This window comes from Macrosteles quadrilineatus, unplaced genomic scaffold (genome assembly GCF_028750875.1).
Source record: "Macrosteles quadrilineatus isolate MER2022 unplaced genomic scaffold, UCM_ALF_1.0 Scaffold_1__1_contigs__length_201487025, whole genome shotgun sequence".
In the NCBI taxonomy this organism is placed as follows: Eukaryota; Metazoa; Arthropoda; class Insecta; order Hemiptera; family Cicadellidae; genus Macrosteles; species Macrosteles quadrilineatus.
Window position 1 is genome coordinate 80,687,725 of NW_026542594.1, and position 22,267 is coordinate 80,709,991.

Below are 22,267 nucleotides of genomic sequence, written 5' to 3' on the forward strand. Positions count from 1 at the left end.
AATTGAGCAGCAGGTGGAGTGAATGGATCACGGTAAGGCTGCTGCACTGCCCTCCAGTTCTGGTATGTGTGTAGCGGTGCTGGAGAAGGTATTACATGATGAAGGTATTACATGATTGATGAGCGGAGTGTATGGAACACGGTACGGTCTTCAAACTGCTAACTTGGTATGTTTCAGAAGCTATGATGTCTGCTAATCAAACGACGGAAACTACCCCAGGTGGGTCAGCGCCTAGGCGTGAATCCCACCCCTCCATCATGGAGGGCTTGCCCATGGATTCTGGGGAGGGCAAATTAACAGACAATGTTTCAGAGATGAGGGTGGAGGGGGGCAAAGAGGCTTTCGCCAGGAGCTCCCTCATTGCAAGATCTCCACCAAATTTTGGTATCAACGACGTTCAAATGCTTGAGGAAGCACACAGGGCTTTGGCGGATAGTGTGGCTGACTCAAGCGCCCATTCAAATCTAACCCTGGGCTCTACCTCTGAGGTGGCAACACCGGATCTGAGCGTAAAGACCCAGGCATGTGCAACTGTTCCAGAACAGGAGAGAAGACAACGGCCATCTTTACCCCCTAGTGTGTGGAGGACACAGGTCAGGGCAAGGAAGGAGGCCGAGGGTACTTGGCTTTCAAAAGCTGAGCTACTGTCATGACAGAAAGGTCATATTCCTTTTAAACTTTTTTTTTGTCCTAGGACGCTAGGCACAAGCCTGGGATTGTTTTCCACATTACTTAAGGCTAGACCTAGGGGTTGCGGCATTATCACTTAGATAAAATCCATTGGTGACTTGGTGGGGATAGTACCCGGGACCTCATTTTAAACTCCTTCCTTTTAAACTAGATCACAAAATCCTTTATAAGACGTTGATTAACAATATGTAAACATCAATATATACGTACAACAGCCAATTTACGGTATTTTTGCTTTTTGGAAATGTCCCATTGCTATGCAATTTGCATTATTTGTTGCCAATGAAGCCGCTATAAACGAGAGTACTAGCGCTATGCATCTGGAAACTTTAAATGTTAGTACTATGGACCTTTGCTAGGTGGCAGCACCATCCATTTGTTACATTTTGACAAATAACTTCTAGATAACAGCTGTTCCTGGTGAAAGACTCGTGCCCAAGATCCCGTCTTTATTTTTATGCAAATGAAAGATATGTTGTTATCTATCTATATACTATTATAAAAAAGAGGTGGTTGCTGTATGTGTGGTATGTGTGTATGGGAAAAGTAAACTCGAAAAATACTGGTCGGATTGGGCTGAAATTTGGCATGATGATAGCTCACATTCCCGATTAACATATAGGCATATTCTTATTTCAAAAATCCTTTCGGGCTCCGCCCCAGTGGCTCTGGAGTTTCCCATGTTAACCTTATGAGAAATGGAATTATTGAATCTTAACAGCTGAGAACAAAAAATCCAAAGGGTTTGTCAACAAGCCCAAGAGGAAAAGGCAGGCTGAAACTCCTAGTCCTGCTGCAGGAGAGGGTTCCGGTATTTCTCCTATGCGCAGAGTTTCAGGTCCACCGCAGCAGCATCAGACTCAGCAGACCCCAAAGCGGCCGAGAAGGTGGGATATCCCACCCCCGCCGCCAAGGAGCACTGCATAGGGCAATGCCAGCAAGGACTTGACCTTCAAGGACCAACTTTCGGTCCTTGACCGAGTCTTATTTAATAGTTGTTTATTTGTTTGTAAAAAGATGGTAAGCTACATCTAAATCTTTTACAGTTTATGAAAAATATCTATTTTCGTAGGCTAATTGTTTATTTTGTTTTAATAATAACATTTGTGAACTGCTGCAAATAAAATGATTAAGTTCATATTTTGTAGACTGGGCTTGTAACCTTTTTTTTTTTAAATGCTTATCCTTGATAGGCTATGATATTTTTAAAACAAAGGAATTCTTGCCATACTAGAAGCTTGATTATAAATATGTTTAGAATTTTGGGTCCCAAGAACAGAATATGCAATGAAAACCTACTCACAGTGTAGATTTTCAAATGCAATTATCATGTAGGGCCTACCTATCTCTGAATTTTCGGCTATGTCAGGTAATTATAAATAAAGACTAGTATTAACAGAAATGTTATCACCACAAAACGCATTTAACTTATTTATCTTTTTTCAAGTAAGAACTCGAAGGTTGAACATGAGCTATCAGCCCATTTATTAGCATGCAATTTTAAATTTCGCGCCAACTCCCACCTCACGCAAACATGGCGGCTGGCGACACACATCTTTGACATTCAGTGCTACCTCCATAAGCATCTAGGCAGCCAGTGCAACTCCGAGGATCGTGGATCAGATCGGAAAACCCCCCACCACCGCTCCATGCCGATGGCATAACGTCAACCATTACCGCGACGATACGGAGTTTAGTCGTGAGCCTTGGTGGTGTAGTGGATAGCGTGTCGGGCTGATAATCTGATGGTGCCGGGTTCAAATCCCGCTGGTGGCACTAACTTTTTGTCAACAATTTTTTCATATCAGCAAGCTTGGTTGGTTTGGTTAGGTTATGATAGTTATAAAATAGAATTTGAGATATTTATAATTTTATTTTTAGAACAGAACTATTTTTTTTTTATTAGTAAACCTTCATTCGAGGTTTTCATTACCAGCAAGTTTGGTTAGGTTATGATAGTTTAATTATATTTAATTTAAGTTTAACCTGCAAACAATACGTTTTGACATCGACAGTGATAGAGATAACAATTTTCCGCGAACAGTTAGGCTATGCTGATGCGCCGGTATTTCTTATTTTTCTCTGCCTTGCATGGCTTGCAGCATGTAGTTTTTATTTTTTTCATTTTTAGTATGCATGCATTGCTTTGCATGTTTTGTAATGAGTGAGCTCCTGCATGTGTTCATTTCAGCCTTTAATCTTGTTAGTCAAGAGTGCAAGAAGAAGTTTGGCATGTTTATTTATTATTTATTATTTGTTTGACGTAGCCCATTGTTTGTATGTAACTGAATGGCCAACAAAATCATTTGAATCATTAGACTTGCTGATGATGAAATATCGAATGAAGACTTAATTGAAAAAATAGTTCTGTTCATAAAATAAAACTATAATAGGTTCAAATTCAATTTTAGCGAATTTCCCATATAGGGAATAAGCTATTACCGTAGTACTCATGGTAAGACCTGGACGCGGGACCGATTTTTTTTCTCGTTTTGAGGTCCCTAGAGGCCAAAAACACCATCCGTTCAAATTCATATATATATATATGTCCGTTAGCACGATAACTCGAGCAAAAATGATCCGATTTTGATGAAATTTGGTACAAACGTGTAAACCTACGTTTATTCGAACGAGTTCGCGATCCAGCATGATCGGACCATGGGAACGGGGGTTTACGGGGGGTTTTATGGGGTAAAAATAGGTTTTTCCCATTTTTGACCCAAAAAACATAAAACTTAGCAATTTCTTTCCAAACCATTTTGTAGAGCTTAAAAAAACAAATAATTTAGTATATTGAAGCGTTATTATGCGCCTAATGGTTACGGAGAAAATTCCAAAAAATTGTAAATTTAAAATTCCCATGTTATTCTTATGGAGAATAAGTAAACTGTTGCAGTTTGCTTGTTTATGAACATATTTTGATCAAATTTGGTAGTAATGTTTTTATTTCTTACTAACTATTAACATTTTCCAAAAAAAAAAACAGTTTTACCCTCCCTGATGCAGCAAACCTAAGTACTTGTTAAACTAATTCTATTTAAATAGGGAATAAATGTGTATTAAACTCATAAAAATCAGAATTTATCATGATAGAATAATTTAGGTAAAAGTATTTTTATTAGTACAAATCAACTAGAAGTAAACAATAACAATTAACACATGATAATATAAAACTAAATGACAATAGTCAGTAGAGCTGTATAGCCAACCATTACATCTCCCTCTTTACAGGTTGAGTTTTTTGGGAGGTTTTATAAGCCCTCTTGATCGGGTTGTTATGTTAGCAGAGGACATTCCAGAGGTGTTTGGAGGAACTGTTGAAAAGTTTGGCATGTCTTCATGATGATCTATCGGACCACTTGTTAATGGTTGACGGTTGCGGTTAACTGTTGAAAAGTTTGTTAAGCACATACCGTTGTCTTCCTCGGATCGATGATCCTTCTGACCATTTGTTGATGCTTTATGGTTGTGGTAAATTTCCTTTGGAATGTTTGGCATTGGTTGTAGGTGAAACCGGTTTCTTCGAACTATTGTTCCTTTGTCCGTCAGTACTTTATAAGATCGTGGTGAGTTTAATTTTTCTACGCCTTGTCCTTCACGTTTCAGATCAGATATCCAAACTTTGGTTCCTGGGGTTACATCTGATAAGGGTCGAGCACCATGTCGTCGATCATAATTTCGTTTGTAATTTTGTCTATAATGATTCTCCTTCTCTCGGAGATGACTGAAGTCTGGCTTTTTCTCCAGATGACATGGTAAGGTAGGCAAATTGTCCCGTAGTCTACGTCCGTATAATAACTGTGCTGGACTGTAACCGTTGGCAAGTGGAGAGTTCCTGTAAGACAACAAAGCTAAATATGGATCTCCTTTGTTCTTATTTAGAACAGCTTTTGCAATTTTGACAGCTGCTTCGGCTGAGCCATTGCTCTGATGAAACTGAGGACTGCTTGTTTTGCATAAAAAGTTGTACTCTTTGGCAAATTTTCTGAATTCAGCACTAGTGATGCCGAACTGCGTTCCACTGTCTGAGAATAAGACTTCAGGAATACCGTGGCGAGAGAACGTTGACTTGCATTTCTCAATTACTTCAGAGGCAGTGAGCGATTGTAGGGTAGCAATCTCAAAATACCTTGAGAACTGATCTGTTATAACAATGAACCATTTGCCATCGAGCTTGAACAAATCTATTGCTGCCTTTTCCCATGGACGTTTTGGAAACTCGGAAGGAATGAGCGGCTCATTTCGATTTTCTCTGTATTTGATGCATGTTGGGCATGAAGCTACCATCATATTTATATCTGATGCCATTCCTGGCCACCATAAACTGAATCTAGCCTTTTCTCGACATTTGGTGGCTCCTAGATGACCGACGTGTATTCTATGAAGCATTTCTTGACAAAGACTTGATGGTACTATTATTCTAGAATTTGCGTAAAAGTTGTCCATCAGTGATATCTCATCTTTAACCGAGAAGTACCGGTAAGGGACTAGTTGAGATGGAAGTTGTGATTTTTCCGGCCATTCAGTATGACAGTATCCTGCAATCTTTCTGAAGATGGGATCTGCTTGTTGAGCTTCCCGTAACCTGTTTATGTTTTCATCAGTTGTAGGTATGTTTTCAACCACATTTTGAACAAAGGCTTCAATTTCTTCTTCCATGTCATATGTTTCCTTGCTTGGAATGGGGCATCTTGAAAGGCAGTCTGCTGGTGCAAGGTGTTTTCCAGGCGTATATGTCACTGAATATGAGTATCTCATCATGCGAAGTCTCATTCGCTGTAAGCGAGGTGTAATGTCATCCAAATTCTTAGATGAGAAGATTTTCACAAGTGGCTTGTGATCCGTTTCAATTACAATCTCTCGACCAATTATATAGTCTCTGAGCCCATGTGATTGCTAGGGCTTCACGTTCAATATTTGAATATGATTTTTCAGCTTCTGTAAGTGACCTTGAAATGTAAGAAACAGGTCTGAATTTACCATCATGATGTTTCTGAAGAAGCAATCCACCGTAAGAAGAAGCGTCCGCTGACACAAGAGTTGGTAAGCGAGGGTCGTAAAATGCTAGTTGGGGCGCTGAGGTCAGAAGTTTTTTTATACTTTCAAACGTATGCTGTTGTTGTTCTCCCCAAAACCATTCATTTTTCTCTTTAAGTAGATCATGGATTGGTTTTAGTATGTCTGATCGATTTGGTATGTATTTACCACAAAAATTAATCATCCCTAAGAAGTGTTGTACTTCTTTTATATCAGATGGAGGTTTCATCTCAAGAATGGCCTTGACTCTTTCTTGGCTGATTTGAACCCCTCGGGATGAAAGGTGATGTCCTAAGAATTGTACTTCTGGCTGAGAAAATACACATTTGTCTTTATTCAATGTAATTCCAGCATTTCTGAGTTTCTGTAAAACTTCATTTAAGATCAAGTCATGTTCCTCTTGACTGGAACCCCATACAAGTATGTCATCGATGTGAGCTAAACAGTTTCGTTGAGATCCTAAGGTTTCTTGAATTCGTTTCTGGAAATACTCGGGAGCACGTGTGATACCAAATGGAAGAACTTTGAATTTGTATCGGCCCCAAGGAGTTAAAAACGTAGTGAGATCTTGAGATTCTTCTGCAAGAGCTATTTGCCAAAATCCATGGTTGGCATCCAGTTTGGAAAAGACTTTGGCATCTTTTATTCGAGCCATTGTATAATCAATGCCCCAAATAGGATGAGTTTGTCGAAACACGTTCTTATTAAGCATAGTAAGGTCCACACATCTTTCTTAGGCACCACGACAATAGGTACGCATCAAGAAGTAGCGTGATCAACAGGTGTTATAACGTCGATATTCACCATATTTTCAATCTCCTTCTTTGTTTTTTCCCAAAGAGGTACTGGAATCCGTCGAGGAACTGATATTGCATAAGGTTTTGCATCATTTTTAAGTTCTATTTTGTAGCTTCCCTTCATTTTTCCTAGACAACTGAAAAGGTCAGGAAATTTTGTTATCCAATCATTAGCAGATTTGTTGAAATTAGTTTTGGATACCTTACGGATAACCGGTATTATTTTAGCGAATTTCCCTATAGGGAAGTAGCTATTATCGTAGGTCTCATGGTAAGACCTAGGCCCGGGACCGATTTACTTTTTCATTTTGATGTCCCCAGAGTCCAAAAACACTATTCGTTCATATTTTTATATATCTATATATATATATATATATATGTGTCCATCCGCACGATAACTTGAGTAATTTTTGTCCGATTTTGATGAAATTTGGTTTAAAGGTGTAAGGCGGGATAAACTTGAATGAGTTCGCGATTCAGCATGATCGGACCATGGGAACGGGGTTTTATGAGGGGTTTTATGGGGTAAAAATTGGTTTTTCTCATTTTTGACCCCTAAAACACAAAATTTCCCAATTTATCTCTAGACCATATTAAAGAGCTTAAAAAAACTAATAATTTAGTATATCAAAGTGTTTTTGTACGGTTATTGGTAACGGAGAAAATTTAAAAAATTGTAAATGAAAAATTCCCATGTTATTCTTATGGAGAATATTGAAAATGTTGTAGTTTGTTTGTTTATGGATATATTTTGATCAAACTTGGCAAATTTATTTATTTTATACTAAGCTATTAATATTTTACTAAAACACACTTTATTAGTTTTAGTTTCCTTGTGGCAGCAAACCTAGATACTCGTTAAACCTAATGTTATTTAAATAGATTTAATTGAAAATCATTCAGATGGAAATTTGCTTAGTCGGCAGGTTTGCTGCGGCGGGGGTATTTAGTTTTTCTATTGCTGGTTTGCCAAGTAGTGGTGTTGTGCATTTGTCAGCCACATACATTTTTTCCATACACGATTGTCCTTTGTAAGAGAGTTTTGCAGTGACTGTGCCAATAACAGAAAGAGGCGATCCTCCAGCCGCACTTAAAGTTCTCTGGGTAGGCCGGACTGCAATTTTTTTGCTTAGCTTTATGTTAGATGGTATTACTGTCACGTCAGCTCCTGTGTCGATTTTGAACTTGACAGTGTCTTCATTAAGTCTTACATTTATTGTCCAGGGATCATTTTTTGTTTTACCAGAATCCACAAACCCAATGAATTTTTTCGATGGGTCTGGTTCATTAGTGATTTGGGTGTCATCTGAACGGTCCAAGTCTATTTCTCGAACAATGTTTTGAAGACAACAGTGTGAAAAGTGGCCATTTCGCTTGCACCTAGAACATTTGCGATATTTTGCTGGACACAGACCTCTTCAATGTGAAGGGGTTGAACCACACCAAACACAGGAGTTTGGATAGCTCTTAACATTTGAGCTTGAGTACGTTAATCTCCCTTGATCCCTAATTTCTCTTTTGAATGAATGTATTGCATTATCATATCTAGCACGTTGGTTTTTATTTACAGCTTCAATTGATGGGAGGGTCAATTCCTTTTTTTGTCGTTTCAATTCTTCTGATTTGCGAAGTGAAGTTATTGCAGATTCCAATGTAACTTTATTTTCTAATTGTAGTTTATCACTCAAATCTTGATCACGCATACCAATAATAATGACCACTAGTGTACATGTTGCTCGAAATCGAGCAATTGCAAAGGAGTAAAGTAGTTATTTAAAAACTAATAAAAGTTATAATTTCCGATGAGTTTAAAAGACTCAACAATTCATAGATTATGTACCTAACAGTTTCATATAATAAACATTTCTTGTAAATATTTTATAAGCTGATCTGGTTTTTAGGGTATTCTACACATGTTTCCCACTTATAGCCGCATTAGGTTGTCCATGTTGATTTTCGTCAATGATAATGTAGTCAGCATGGTAACATTGTCGCCAGTACGTTTACAAATTTCAGTCATTTTTTATAGGTAGCGATAACATTTTGTTTACATTACTTAAGAATTGCCTGATTTTCTGCATAACCTCTCTGTCACAATTATATTTGCTTCAATTGGCATTAATTTGGCAAGGTACTGTTATAACGTAAGTTATATTTACCTGGAAAAATGCAGAATTGAAAGGCCTAATGTTCAGATGATTTTTTGTTTCCCTTGAATGTGAATAATAATCTGAATAGTGTGAATTTCACAATGAAAGTTTTATTAAGGTTTCTTGGATGTAGTCATATTATTTTAAAATCACTTGACTTGTATGAAAACATATATTTAATGTCCTTGCCGTACCAGTTTAATTCGGCCTTAGAGAGGTTTCCTTTGCCAATCATCATAAAGTTAAGTCCGTGTTTCCAACAAAATAGTAGCACTTCGGCTAACACATCCTTGTTCATTAATTGTTTGTGGGAATCTTCGTATTGTATGTGTTCTTCTTTATATAGGATGATAACGATTGTATTTTTTTAAATCTCTATTTCTTCTACTTTTTTGGTGGTGTTCTATTACTTTCCTATATTTCCATGGTTAACAAATCAGTTCTTTCAATGATTGCTCAAGAATTACAATACCCTGTCAATTCATTTTTCTTATTTGGTAAAACATATAAAATTGACCAGGCTTTCTCGATTTTTAACATTGTAATATGTACGAATGTAAATTGAAATAGTAAATATTTAATTTCTTCAAAATCAGTCAATGTACCCAATGCGTTTCGTTGAATTGAAAAATAAATAACAGCAATTAAATTCTACAGCTGATCAAAATGTAAACAATTAAGTTCTCCATAAGGATAACATGGGAACTTTCAAAGCCACTGGGGTAGAGCCCAAGGGACGCTTTCAAAACTGTAAGGCCAGTTTGCAAATCTACGCGACACGCTCTTTCCAATGAGACTTCAATGGATAAAATCGGTTACGAAATGGCGGAGGAGTTCAACCGACAAAGTTTCATGTAGCGTATTAATTATATAGATTAGTAACATTTCATCTTCAAGCGTTCCCCATTCACAGGTACGAGCAAGAGAATATAAATCTGTCACAAAATCTTCTGCAGTTTCTGTTAGTCCTTGTTTTCTACGTAGAAATTTGGCTCTTTCATAAATAATATTCTTCTTTGGATTGAAGTGCCCATCAAATTTGTCCATGACTGTTTTATACTTTGTTTCTTCATTGGTCATTTTGAAGGATGAGAATATTTCTTCTGATTTCGGGCCCATTGCATATATGAGTGTACTCACTTGTTTTTCTTCAGATGATTGATCCAAGTCACTAATTGTTCTAAATCTTTCAAAACGTTTTTTCCAAGATGACCATTCCGCTGGATGGAAGGAAAAAGGTTCAGGCATTCTTACTTGTGTATGAGCCATGATAAACTGGTTTGATAATGGTAGATACCACAAAAGCTGTTGATATGTTTGTATAGGTAAAAAAGTTAAATTTCAATGTCTGTATATTAATTAATACATAAATAGTTGAAACAACAAAAGCCTTTGGTCACCCCAAAATATGCAAATAAAGACTGCGCCATGTATTAAACTCATAAAAATCAGAATTTATCATGATAGAATAATTTAGGTAAAAGTATTTTTATTAGTACATATCAACTAGAAGTAAATATTTTTAAGTAGACATTTCAGTGTAAATCCAATCAGTCAAATGGAAATTTGTCTGCAGGTTTGCTGCGGCGGGGTTATTATAATGTTGTAATTATAAAATTAAACTGTTATAACCTAACCAAACCAACCAAACTTGCTGATTATGAAAAAATCCGAGCCAAAAAAATAGTGCCACGGGTGAGATTTGAACCCGGCTCTTTCAGTTCATAAGCCCTGCACGCTATCCACTATACCACCGAGGCCAATGGCATCATGCCGTATCGTTGCGGTAAAGGTGTTCCCTCAGCCAATCAGAAGCCTCCAAATAACAGCTGGGCTGGAGGGAGGGTAGAAGTTTCAACAAAGCCTTATAATAAGCCTCATAACACCACCCACCACCGCGCCGCCGTGCCAAACGCTTTTGCTGTAAGCTGTTGTCGTCTGCACGGCATAATGTTATGGTTGTTATGTTATGGTTTTAAGTGTCTCTAGTTTAGTGTCTCTGAAGATGGAAAATAGTGTGGACAAATTTGGCAAAGGGGTTAAGAGTCTTCTTTTGTCACGCTGTTGTTACAGTGTAGAAGACTTTTTAAGAAATCAATGATTTTTAGTTTTTGGATTTTATCCATAAGAAATATTGTTTTTATTTGTAAGAGAAATTTTGTTGACGCTATTATGCAGTTTGTAACGACTGTCAAAAATAAAGATAATTGAGTTTGAGTTTGAGTGTCTCACGTTTAAAATGTTTATATGTATATTGTGTCACAAACAATACACAAGACAATGGGTTCTGAACCGTCACTTACGTGAAGTGCACGAGTATACCGCCAATGAGAGTCAAAGTAAACCGAAAAGAAGACCTAGACCTAGTCCTCCGATAACCTGCACAATTTGCAAGAATGTGTTTAAACGTAATGATATAGAAGGTCACTACTTGGCAGAGCATAACATTACATTGAAAACTCTGTTCTTAGTTTTACTAGTGAGTCAGATTTCACCACTTGGAAAAAGAAGACAGAAGAAAAGGAAAATGTTTTTTTTTTTACAAAAACAACTGCCCAAAAGATTGTATCTGGTAAGAACAAAATGTATTATCGTTGTCATAGATCGGGATATTTTGATCCTAAGAAGCCTAAATCTGGCATAAGACAAAGGGAAACAAGAATACAGGGCTCCTGTAAAATAAATGGTTTCTGTCCCTCCGCAATAAAAGCAACATTTTTTGAAAATGGAAATGTTAAAGTAGAGTACTGCGAGACTCATGTAGGGCACACTTGTGACCTAGCCCACAAACAATTGACCTTTAATAACATTATGTTATTATGTTTTATCATAATAACATAACGATCATAATAAACCTAACCTAACTCTGCAATGCGCTGTACAGTGACATTTCAGGGGGTTACAGAAAAACTAAGGCCTAGGTTGTTTGACAGTGACTGACTGACCATTTGAAATGTAATCGTTGCCAGTGCTCGTGCCCCCGTCTGGTATTACTCCACCAGAGAAGCAGTCCATCTTTAAAATACCTTAAAATGAAAGTCTTCTGTGCCTTAGAAAAATGTTAAGGATGTTTTTATGTATTATAAGATTGTAGGAATAGGCCTAACTTACTTAATTTTAGGAAAAAATAAGCTGGCATTGCAAAATTTCACAGTCACAGAAATCGGTGCTTATCAGCTAACTTATAACTTATGATAATATTTTGGCCTTAAAACTCAAGCAGACCTATAACCCTATCAGAACTACAATACTACCTACTATAATATTCAGAAATAATTAGGCTGATGTCCTATTAAAGAATACAATTTAGCCTACAGTGTCGACATTTCAGGTGCTAAGTGTCTTTATCGTTATTCATGCAATGTTTTAAAGTCCTCAGATTGGGTCACCGGAATTTTATCCCCTGGAATTTTACCCCCTGGGCAAAGCTGACATCACTATGAGGTAGTAACCTGAGTGGCCAAAAGTTTGTTCCCGGCCGGAATTTGACCCCCGCGCCGCGGATTTGGAAGTCTAATGAAAATAACCAGAGCGTGATTAATTAGATTAGCGATAAAAACCGGAATTTTACCCCCCTGTCCATATAACTAGTGTTACAACTGAAGATGTACGGACCGGATTTTTACCCAAAGAATTTTACCCCTGGATTTTTACCCCCGCATTTTTACCCCGCGGAATTTTACCCCCGGATTTTTACACCCGGATTTTTACCCCCCGGAATTTTACCCCCTGGCCAATTTTAGAAATTGAATGATTAATTTTCTTATTTCTGTTTTTAATTAATTGTAAACATTTCATTATTTAGTAGCCTATCTTTATTTATTTATTTTGTAATCTCAACTAAGTAAACAGAATTCGCTGTTTAATTTTGATGTTCGGGATTTGCGTTTAGGGCCAACGGTTGGTTAATAAGTACCTGTAAAATAAACTGAGTATCTCATTTAAATGATAATTGGGTGAACATTTCTTCGCAAAGAAACAATAAGGCATATTTTGTTATTGTTACAATGCAAACGAAAAACATTGTTTTACCACGGTTGTATAATAAATCGTTAAAAAAATCTTTGAATCAATTACCATTCTGATGTTTGTTTATAGGCCTACGTCATATTAATCAACAGTTGGCTTCAAAGATCGAATCCTGATACTCGAATCTCAAAACTAAAATCAAAAACCTGTTCGATTAGTTGATGTTACAAATACATTAAGATAGGCTACTTAATATTAAAATGTTTACTATTAAATTAAAACAGAATGAAGAAAATCAATCATTCTCACTAATTTATATGCCTATCTGGCCAGGGGGTAAAATTCCGGGGGTAAAAATCCGGGGGTAAAAATCCGGGGGGTGAAATTCCGGGGGTAAAAATCCGGGGGTAAAAATCCGGGGGTAAAAATCCGGGCCGTACACTCTAGGTTTTTATAATTTGATGTGTTCTGATTGAATTCACAAACCGTGAAAATATATGTTTAATTCCGCGTTTAATCCATCGAGCTGATGTCGCGAAACTCAAAAGTTCGCGGCCGGAATTTTACCCCCTGGTTTGTGACGTCACGTTTGCCCAGGGGGTAAAATTCCAGGGGGATAAAAATCCGCTACCCCCTCAGATTATCCTAAATTTTTCCTTCCGGATCGATATCTGCCATATGAATCTGGTGACAACCTTACCTAACATAGGCCTAACTGCCACAGTGAGAGTAATAGTGACACTAACTTATTACTCTCACTGTGGCTGTAATTTTAATGAAATCTCTGTAAAAAAAAAACAATAATTTGTATTAGCTAATTTTGGTTGTACTTCCATATAAGGCCTGTGGCACAGCAACATGGAAGTATTTAGTGTAAAGTAATTTTGTTATCTAACGGAACTTTGAAACCTAACTATACCTGATTTAGTATTCTATTACTTTTACTTTTATTACTTCTACCTAGTGTCAGCGCAAGTGTAGCCTTGATTTTAAAAGTTGTACAGCTCATTTCAGTAGAAGCGAATTATTATCTCACACTCACAGTTTAGTCTAGTTTGGTTTAATCTTGATTGATTTTTTTTATTGAAACAGTTTAAAAATCTGAATCAGAAGGACCACCTCTACTTTTTTAATCGAGTAATGTTATAAAAAAACTGAGGCCTTTTTTGTTTCAGACTCCAATTGAACCCATGGAGATTAAGACGCCAAGACAAAGCACAGGGAAAATCAAATGGACATCAGCCAAATCCACCACAGCAAACACACTTGATTGATAGTTCAGTTTCTCCAATGAAAAAAACTCCAAATGTGACCTAAGATTTGGATAAAAGAAGAATCACTTTGTTTTTGTGAAATGTTTAAATACACTGTATTTGACTAATTAATTTGTTTTATTTACTAAACCTCAACTTCCTCATCAATAAAATTTCTATTGTGCCTATTGGGGTTTCTAAATTACTGTAGTTAAGTTACTCTTGCAAAATATATTTTGTTTTATTTCATAGTCATTGTTTTTTAATATTTTCATTCTTGCAATTTGGAACTTTAAGTTATTCAAAATACTTAACTGTCCTTCAGCATTGGAATTGTGCAATGTCAATGTTTCACAATAATTATAATTGCCTAATGAAGATCTCAACTTATAGCGAAGACAGTCAAACGGTAACAGTGGTAAAAATATAACATTTTTTAAGACTCTAACATGGATTTTTACATACCGTAGCCTAACTTGAAAGAATCTAAGTTTCAGAGGTTTACTGTTTTCATGCGTCTTGTTAATAGCCTAAACTTAATATAATATAAGCTATTTTGAAATTTATTTAATAACCCAATGGTGTCTAATCTAGTAAGGAATAATTTATGGTATTGTGTCTTTAAAAGTCCGATATAACTAATTCAAGAATTTTGTAAATGTAGCCTATTTGTGAGTGAATCAGAATCATAGCCTACAGTAATAGGCCTTAAAATGCATTCATGGTTCATGGTTCACCTTAAAAGGCGTTCATAGTCATGCCTTATTAAAAAACTACATATCCTATTACTTTTAGGTCATTAATGATTAGTTAGAAACGTTAAAGTATGATTTTTAGACAGAATATATACTCTCTAGTTATAAAACAAAGGAATGCTTGCCATACTAGAAGCTTGATTATAAATATGTTTAGAATTTTCGGCCCCAAGAACTGAATAAGCAATGAGAACCAACTCAGGTTCAGATGTTCAAATGCAATTTATCATACATTAGGCTATCTCTGAATTTTTGGCTATGTCAGGTAATTGTAAATAAAGACTAGTATTAAGAGTCTTCCGTAGTGGAAGCCATGTTGGATTTCTTCCCCATAAGAACAATGTTAACTTTGGGTCCAAATATCTCATCAGCAAATTGTCATATAATTATGGATAAGGAGTTAAATTTAAGGAATTGCGGTCCTCTAGAGATTGACGTTTTTTATTTCACAATTTTTAATTTTTATAATGAATAATTGATTATTAATTAGCTTAAAATTAAGCTAATTATTGAAAGGAAATGAAAATGGATTTTCGAAATTCAAAAACCTCAGTCACGAGTCTATTATGTTAAAAATACAAATTATAAATTTCAAAGCTATATCTTAACAAATAACGCCGTTACGTGTCCACAAATGATGTAATGTTCTAACATTGTTCTTATGGGGAAGAAATCCAACATGGCTTCCACTACGGAAGACTCTTAACAGAAATGTTATCACCACAAAACGCATTTAACTTATTTATCTTTTTTCAAGCAGGGCCGGACTTACCTATGGGCGGAGGGGGCGAGTGCCCGGGGCCCCCTTGCACAGTTGTTGTTATTAATAACTTTGAAAATTAATCAGACACTTACCAAATGGCCTTCTTTTGTAACAGCTTTATTTTTATTTTCGTTTTCCTATATTTAAGGTTATTGTTAGGTGCATTTTAAGGCATTACTAGGAACGTAGTTCTTGACCCTAAGGGACTTTTCCTCAGAGTTGCACTGGGCCAGTGGCGGTTCCAGAGAGGGGGCCATAGGGGCCATGGCCCCCCCCGAGAATCAGGTTTTTTATTTTTTTCAAGCTTTATAATTTGAAAAATTGACTTAAAAATTGCCGCGCACATCCCCGATTCCCACCATCCTATGCCTTCCTCACGTCAGTGCGTCAGTCATACAGTACATCCTACACCCACTATAAAAAAAATGCGGCTCAGTAGTCAGTTGAGTATTTGTTTTGTTACGGTTTTTTAGCGAATTTCCCATATAGGGAATATGCTATTACCGTAGTACTCATGGTAAGACCTGGACCCGGGACCAATTTACTTTTTCGTTTTGAGGTCCCTAGAGGCCAAAAACACCATCCTTTTGAATTCATATATATATATATATATATATATATATATATATTTATATAGGTATATATTTATATATATATATATATATATATATATATATATATATATATTTATATATATATTTATATATATATATTTATTATTTTATATATATTTATATATATATTTATATATTTATATATGTGTCTGTTAGCGCGATAACTCGAGAAAAAATCATCCGATTTTTATGAAATTTGGTACAAATGTGTAAACCTACGTTTATTCAAATGAGTTCGCGAACCAGCATGATCGGACTATGGGAAGAGGGGTTTATGGGGGGTTTTATGGGGTAAAAATTGGTTTTTCCCATTTTTTACCCTAAAAACATAAAATTTAGCAACTTCTTTCCAAACCATTTTGTAGAGCTTAAAAAAACAAATAATTTAGTATATTGAAGCGTTATTATGCGCCTAATGGCTACGGAGAAAATTCAAAAAATTGTAAATTTAAAATTCCCATGTTATTCTTATGGAGAAAATTGTAAACTGTTGTAGTTTGCTTGTTTATGAGCATATTTTGATCAAATTTGGAAAATGCATTCATTTCATACTAAACTATTAACATTGTACAAAAAACACTTTTTTACCACCCTCCCTGTTGCAGCAAACCTAAGTACTCGTTAAACTAATGCTATTAAAATCTATATAAATAAAATTAGAGTTTTGTCTGTACATTGATCAGAATTATATATTTTTAGGTTATTTTTACGTCTTATACATTAAATAAGCAGAAACGAGTCTTATCTCAATTTCTGTCTGTCTGTCTGTCTGTCCCTTTGTCTGTAACACTCAAGATGGCATTTTACGCTATCTTCTCCTGGAAAACGAGAGTACCTAACAAGATCCAAGTCATTTTAATGTATTCACTGGATTGGCGAGATTGTCTTAAGCCATTAAAATATGGCCTCACTACTTTGTAAATAATATTACGAACGTTCAAAAATGTAGTTTTGTGCGATTTATGTCCAATTCGTCCAATTTTTATTGCATAATCATCTATGAAATAACGAACAGCTGTTCGGATCAAGATTATTTTTCCTAGCTGTCACTGATATGTTTACAAATGTTGTTTACAAATACCGCAACCTTTTTCAATCACGTTTTGAATGTAAATCCCAAGTGATTAAAAACGTTTTTCTTACATAACCGATTTAATTAATCGAAAGTGCAATAATATAGTGTAATAGTGTAACCGTGTAAATGAAATTAAATAACTAGGCATCATCCAGTTCAGGAACCAGAGATTCTTTGTGTATAAATTGTTCTTGAGTTTTGATAACCAGAAAGAAGACCTTGAATCAGTGTTGTATACGGCTGGGAAACTTTAAATTTAATAATGATCGTCGCCAAATGGCTTAGAAATATGGTTTCCACTCTTTGACACGGCGCTTCAATGGCGGTTGTGTAAAGTGTAAAGTAAAAAATCACAACTGCAGTGGGTGATTGTAACAGAGGTTTACGGATGATGCTAAACTCGCTTTTCTAATGTGTTATTTTCTGTTCCTACCATTGACTATATATATAGTCAATAGTACCTACTCACCGTGTGATGCAATCGCTGGACCATACAGCCAATAGGCCCATAGCCCATCTCTTGGGTACGTACGCCTACCCAATTATTCATAACAAACTGTTCGACGGCGATCCTTGATACCGGTACTTTTCCCTAGAATACACGGCCTACCTACTTAAGAAATAAAATTACAAACGTCCAAAAACCCAACGTTGTGTGATATTTGTCACATTTCCTTCTAATGTTATTAGATAGCCTTTACCAATCATTGTTTAGAGAATAGGTACGTAATCTATTAAATAACAAAAAGTTGTTTGTATGAGGTTGTTTTTTTTTCAAACTGACACCGATAAGTTTACATTAAAAGTTGTTTACAAATAAAGCAATTAATGGGAAATAACTTTGATTGCCGTTTTAAAACGTTTTACGAGAAAATCCAAAACCAAGAGATCAATAACCTCGGGACTTGATTAACTCATATAATTGGTCGGCTGTACTATAGTTACTGTATCAACTGTGAACGTTGGTTTTTGGTACCGGTTCTATTCCTTAGAACCGTTGGTACTGTTGGTAGTAGTAAGAATCATTTTTAAGTACCAAAAACACATCACTGTACTTTAAAAATTAGTTATCGTTGGTGTTGCACCTTATTTATTATTACAGGCGTATTCAATTTGATTGATGTCTTAACTGTACAATTTTGGCTTTTTCTTTCTTGATTCCAAAATGTTAGTTTATGCTAAGAAAACGATAACGCATTTTAGTAAAACATTTATTCAGCAAACCATAATGAATTGTTTAAACGCTTTACGTTGTTTATGTATCAATAGTTCGTGGCCTATTTTGGTAATATTTACTATAAATTACCAATCGTCTATAGTACTTCATTTCATATAGTAAGCCGTCATTTCGGGTCATCATCGGTCCAAGCAAATATAGGCTACATTGTTATGATGAAATTTGATGACATAATATTTCAGATACTAATTTTACAAGTACTGCTTAAACCGTAGCAAATCCCCTAATTAAGTTCTGTATTTGTGTGTGTATGTCTGTTAGTAAAGCATTAATGTCCTTATTTCTCAGTGTTTCACGGAAAGGACAAAAGTACCTTTATAATGAAAATGTCAACACGAATAAAGTGTTAAATTCGGAGGTTGAGGTAGTACCTTAAATACTTTAACCATTGTGGAATGTAACTTTCAATTATATGCCTACATTAGGGCTATGCCTCATAGATCTATAAAGCATTTTTTAGTTTAATCATTGGATTTAACATATGGACCAACACGACCCAGGTTACATTTAATTTCGAAGCATTTGTTTTGGCTTGAAACTGTCAGATACTGTATTTGCGAAGGTTTATATATAATAGTTTTGCCAGCATATCTGAAAATATGGAAACCAAATTCTGTTCTTAATAAAAATGTTTCAATAATAACTGACTACAATAAGATCCCCGTGCGTAGAACGGGCACACAGCTAGTAGGGAATAAATGTAATATTTTTAAGGAGACATTTTAGTGTAAATCCAATCAGGCAAATGGAAATTCGCTTAGTCTGCAGGTTTGCTGCGGCGGGGGTATTTATTAGTATCACAGTTTTACAATATTCAACCTATGTGCATCCCTCCACTTAAGCACAAGCAAATGATAAAATTATAATGGTAAGTAATGGAAGCGTTTAAGGCTTAAGCTTTGCTTAGCTGTTTTCTAAGTTAGGTTAGTCTAGTCTAGACTCATGATTGAGCAACCGCCATTACAGTACTACGAGTGCGACGTTGCCGATGTCTACCTGACTACCACACTGTCGTTTCTGCAGAGTATTCCCTCACGTAGACATGTGCGTTAACGTTGCAGTGTCGCACGCTCACCCGCCTGGCTGGGAAATGTAGTACAGATACCATCTATATTATAACTTAATACGGAGTATGCTTAATCTAATACTCCCCTGGATACTGGCGCGCTGTGTGGTGGAAAAACGGGCCGTGCCCACCATTCCAAATGGTGGGATACTGAGGCCGGCGGGTCGTATGAACCTCTCTCTTTTACACAAACATACCTTTGCTACACTTATTTTTTTACATAAAGATTTCAAATTTATATATTTTTAGACAGTGCTTATTACCGTGTAGTTAGTTTGAACCTTAACATATTTTTTTATAGTTTATTAAATTAAAATTTATGGTTGATTTTTAACAGCACTAAAAACGTGAAAAATGTAGTAAGCGAGGAACTTTTTTATTTTCTGAAACAATCATTGTTAAAGGAATACAATGCGCGTCGACATTATGAAACAAAACATTTAAAAATAGATAACTTAAGTGAAATTACAGGGCCGGTAAGAACAGAAAAAGGGTTCTCTAAACTTTTTCTTCGTCAGAGTGCTTAAAATGTCGACTTTGTAAGTATAACTTTTCCTAAATTTATTAGGGGTATTCTATACCCCCCAAACCCCCCCAAACTGAAATCCTAGGGCCCCATTGGAAAATTTGCCTGGGGCCCCTGAAGTCCTAAGTCCGGCCCTGTTTTCAAGTAAGAACTCGAAGGTTGAACATGAGCTATACCTATCAGCCCATTTATTAACATGCAATTTTAAATTTCGCGCCAACTCCGGCCTCACGAAAACATGGCGGGCGTTTGACACGGTGGTGGGAAAAGGGTGGGTGGTGTTACGAGAGATAAGGCTTCGTGAAGTTACGCTCCCGAACAGATTTGGTGTAATGAAAACTTACTATCGATAGTCACACTATCGATATTGTTCGATAGTTTTTTAAAAACTATCGATACTATCGATAGTACTATCGATAGTTACTCAAATGAAGTTTTAATGTATATAATATTGTATATCCTTCCTGCATGGGTTTAATCAATGGTTTCTACCTAGTCGAAGATAAAGCTGTAGGCTATCAGATTGTTAATTTTAACAATTTGTGAGTGACGTCCTGGTGCCTCCTTTATGATTTTTTCTTTTCCAAAATATTATAACATTGCTATAAAATAACAATAAGTTTTGCCATTTTATTTTATTAATCACTAAACATCTTATCTTACTAATATAATAAATGTGAAAGTTTGTGTGTTTGTTTGTTTATTTGTTTGTTTGTTTGAAGTTCAATCACGCATAAACCACTGGACGGATTGGGCTGAAATTTGGCATGATGATAGCTTACATTCCCGATTAACATATAGGCATATTCTTATCTCAAAAATCCTTTCGGGCTCCGCCCCAGTGGCTCTGTAATTCCCCATGTTAACCTTATGAGTATTTATATTTAAAGGGAATTAAAGAATTTTGTCAGCTGTTTCAACTAAAAAAGTTTATTCTATGATATGCAAAAGCATTAAAAAGTTAAAAGATTTACCAACAGGGTGCAGCACTATATTTTTTTTGCATTTATGAAAACAGCTAATTTGAACTAAGCAGCAACAAAAAACTGTGATTCGCAATGAGAACTGTCAAAGTAGGATTGTTTGCAGTTATGTTTATGTTTTTCATTTCATGAATAATTTGTGATATTTTGCGAATTGTTGATAGTTTATTTTTCTCTATTGTTTAGGTGAAGTGGTAGAACATTATGGCTATGATAGATGTGTAATACTACGGTATAGAATACTGTAAATTTAAAAAAACAAATTTTATTAAACTGTGTCCTCCCTTATTGCAAACCCAAAACTTGAGTATAACTGCAATAAGCATTATATACTTATATTCCAACCCCGTACGAAGGACGGGTACTCTGCTAGTATTATATATTTATGCTATGTGAGTATTAAATAATTTGTTAATTGAATAATAAAAAGAAAATGGCAAGAGAATTTTTTACCGTATACCGATGTCTACTCTTTAATCAATGCTAAAACCCATAAGGCAAATGTACCCATAAGTCCGGTATAGTGAATTAGCAAATGCCCCCTCTTCCAAAAGTTTAAGAAGGTACTTTTCTACAATAAACTTTGAAAACAAACTTAGGCTATAATATTAACAATAGGTATGCATTAACAGACAAACAATGAAATGTGAGAGTACATAACAGAAAAGGATTTTTTTACATAATTTAACGTAAACAAAAACTATCGATAGTCCAATACTATCGACCCACTATCGATATTTTTAAGCTATCGATACTATCGATAGTACTATCGATAGTAAGATTTCACTAATTTGGTGGGCAGGGAAAGCCGCTAGTGTAACACGAGGGTTTTATCTATTAGGCCAATGGAAACATAACCTTTACCTTAAGAGGTTAAATGGGAAATTGAGGATTTATGGCTGAATACAGTTCGGTTTCAATACCTACCTAGGTTAAACCTAAACTTACCTCAACATTTATTATTCCAGTCCACTTTGTGAAGTCATGAGATGGGATAAGAAATGGAAACTCTTCTAATATTTGCATTGCAAAATCCAGCATATTGTTGAGTTTACAAAATTACATTGACAATTTGACATTGGCTCGTCTGTCTGTTGTCTGTGACTTTACTTTGACACTACACTACAACAGTGACAGTGCAGTGACTAGGTCGATTCACACTATACTACAGTACTACACACTACACCACACACGCGGGGCGCGCCACTTGTTATCGAAATATCAAAAATATGGCAATTCCTATTGTTTTTCACTCAATCTCGCGAACCGTTGATTTTACCGAAAATTTTATATTATTACATTAAAGAAGATTAAATTCGTGACAGTTTGAGCCCAACAGCAAGTATGTAGCG

General features: G+C 35.7%; 1 protein-coding gene across 4 annotated transcripts in view; it reads right to left on the reverse strand.

The window, feature by feature from the left end:
• LOC128983665 (E3 ubiquitin-protein ligase FANCL) overlaps nucleotides 1-22,069 on the reverse strand; it is a 160,862-nt gene extending 138,793 nt beyond the window's left edge. For all 4 annotated transcript variants that reach the window (XM_054403044.1, XM_054403046.1, XM_054403042.1 and 1 more), the window contains exon 1: nucleotides 21,864-22,069. In XM_054403044.1, the coding sequence (XP_054259019.1) occupies nucleotides 21,864-21,956 (93 nt within the window). In that variant the 5' untranslated portion in view covers nucleotides 21,957-22,069. The remainder of the gene's footprint in view (nucleotides 1-21,863) is intronic.
• Between the last annotated feature and the right edge of the window lie 198 nt (nucleotides 22,070-22,267).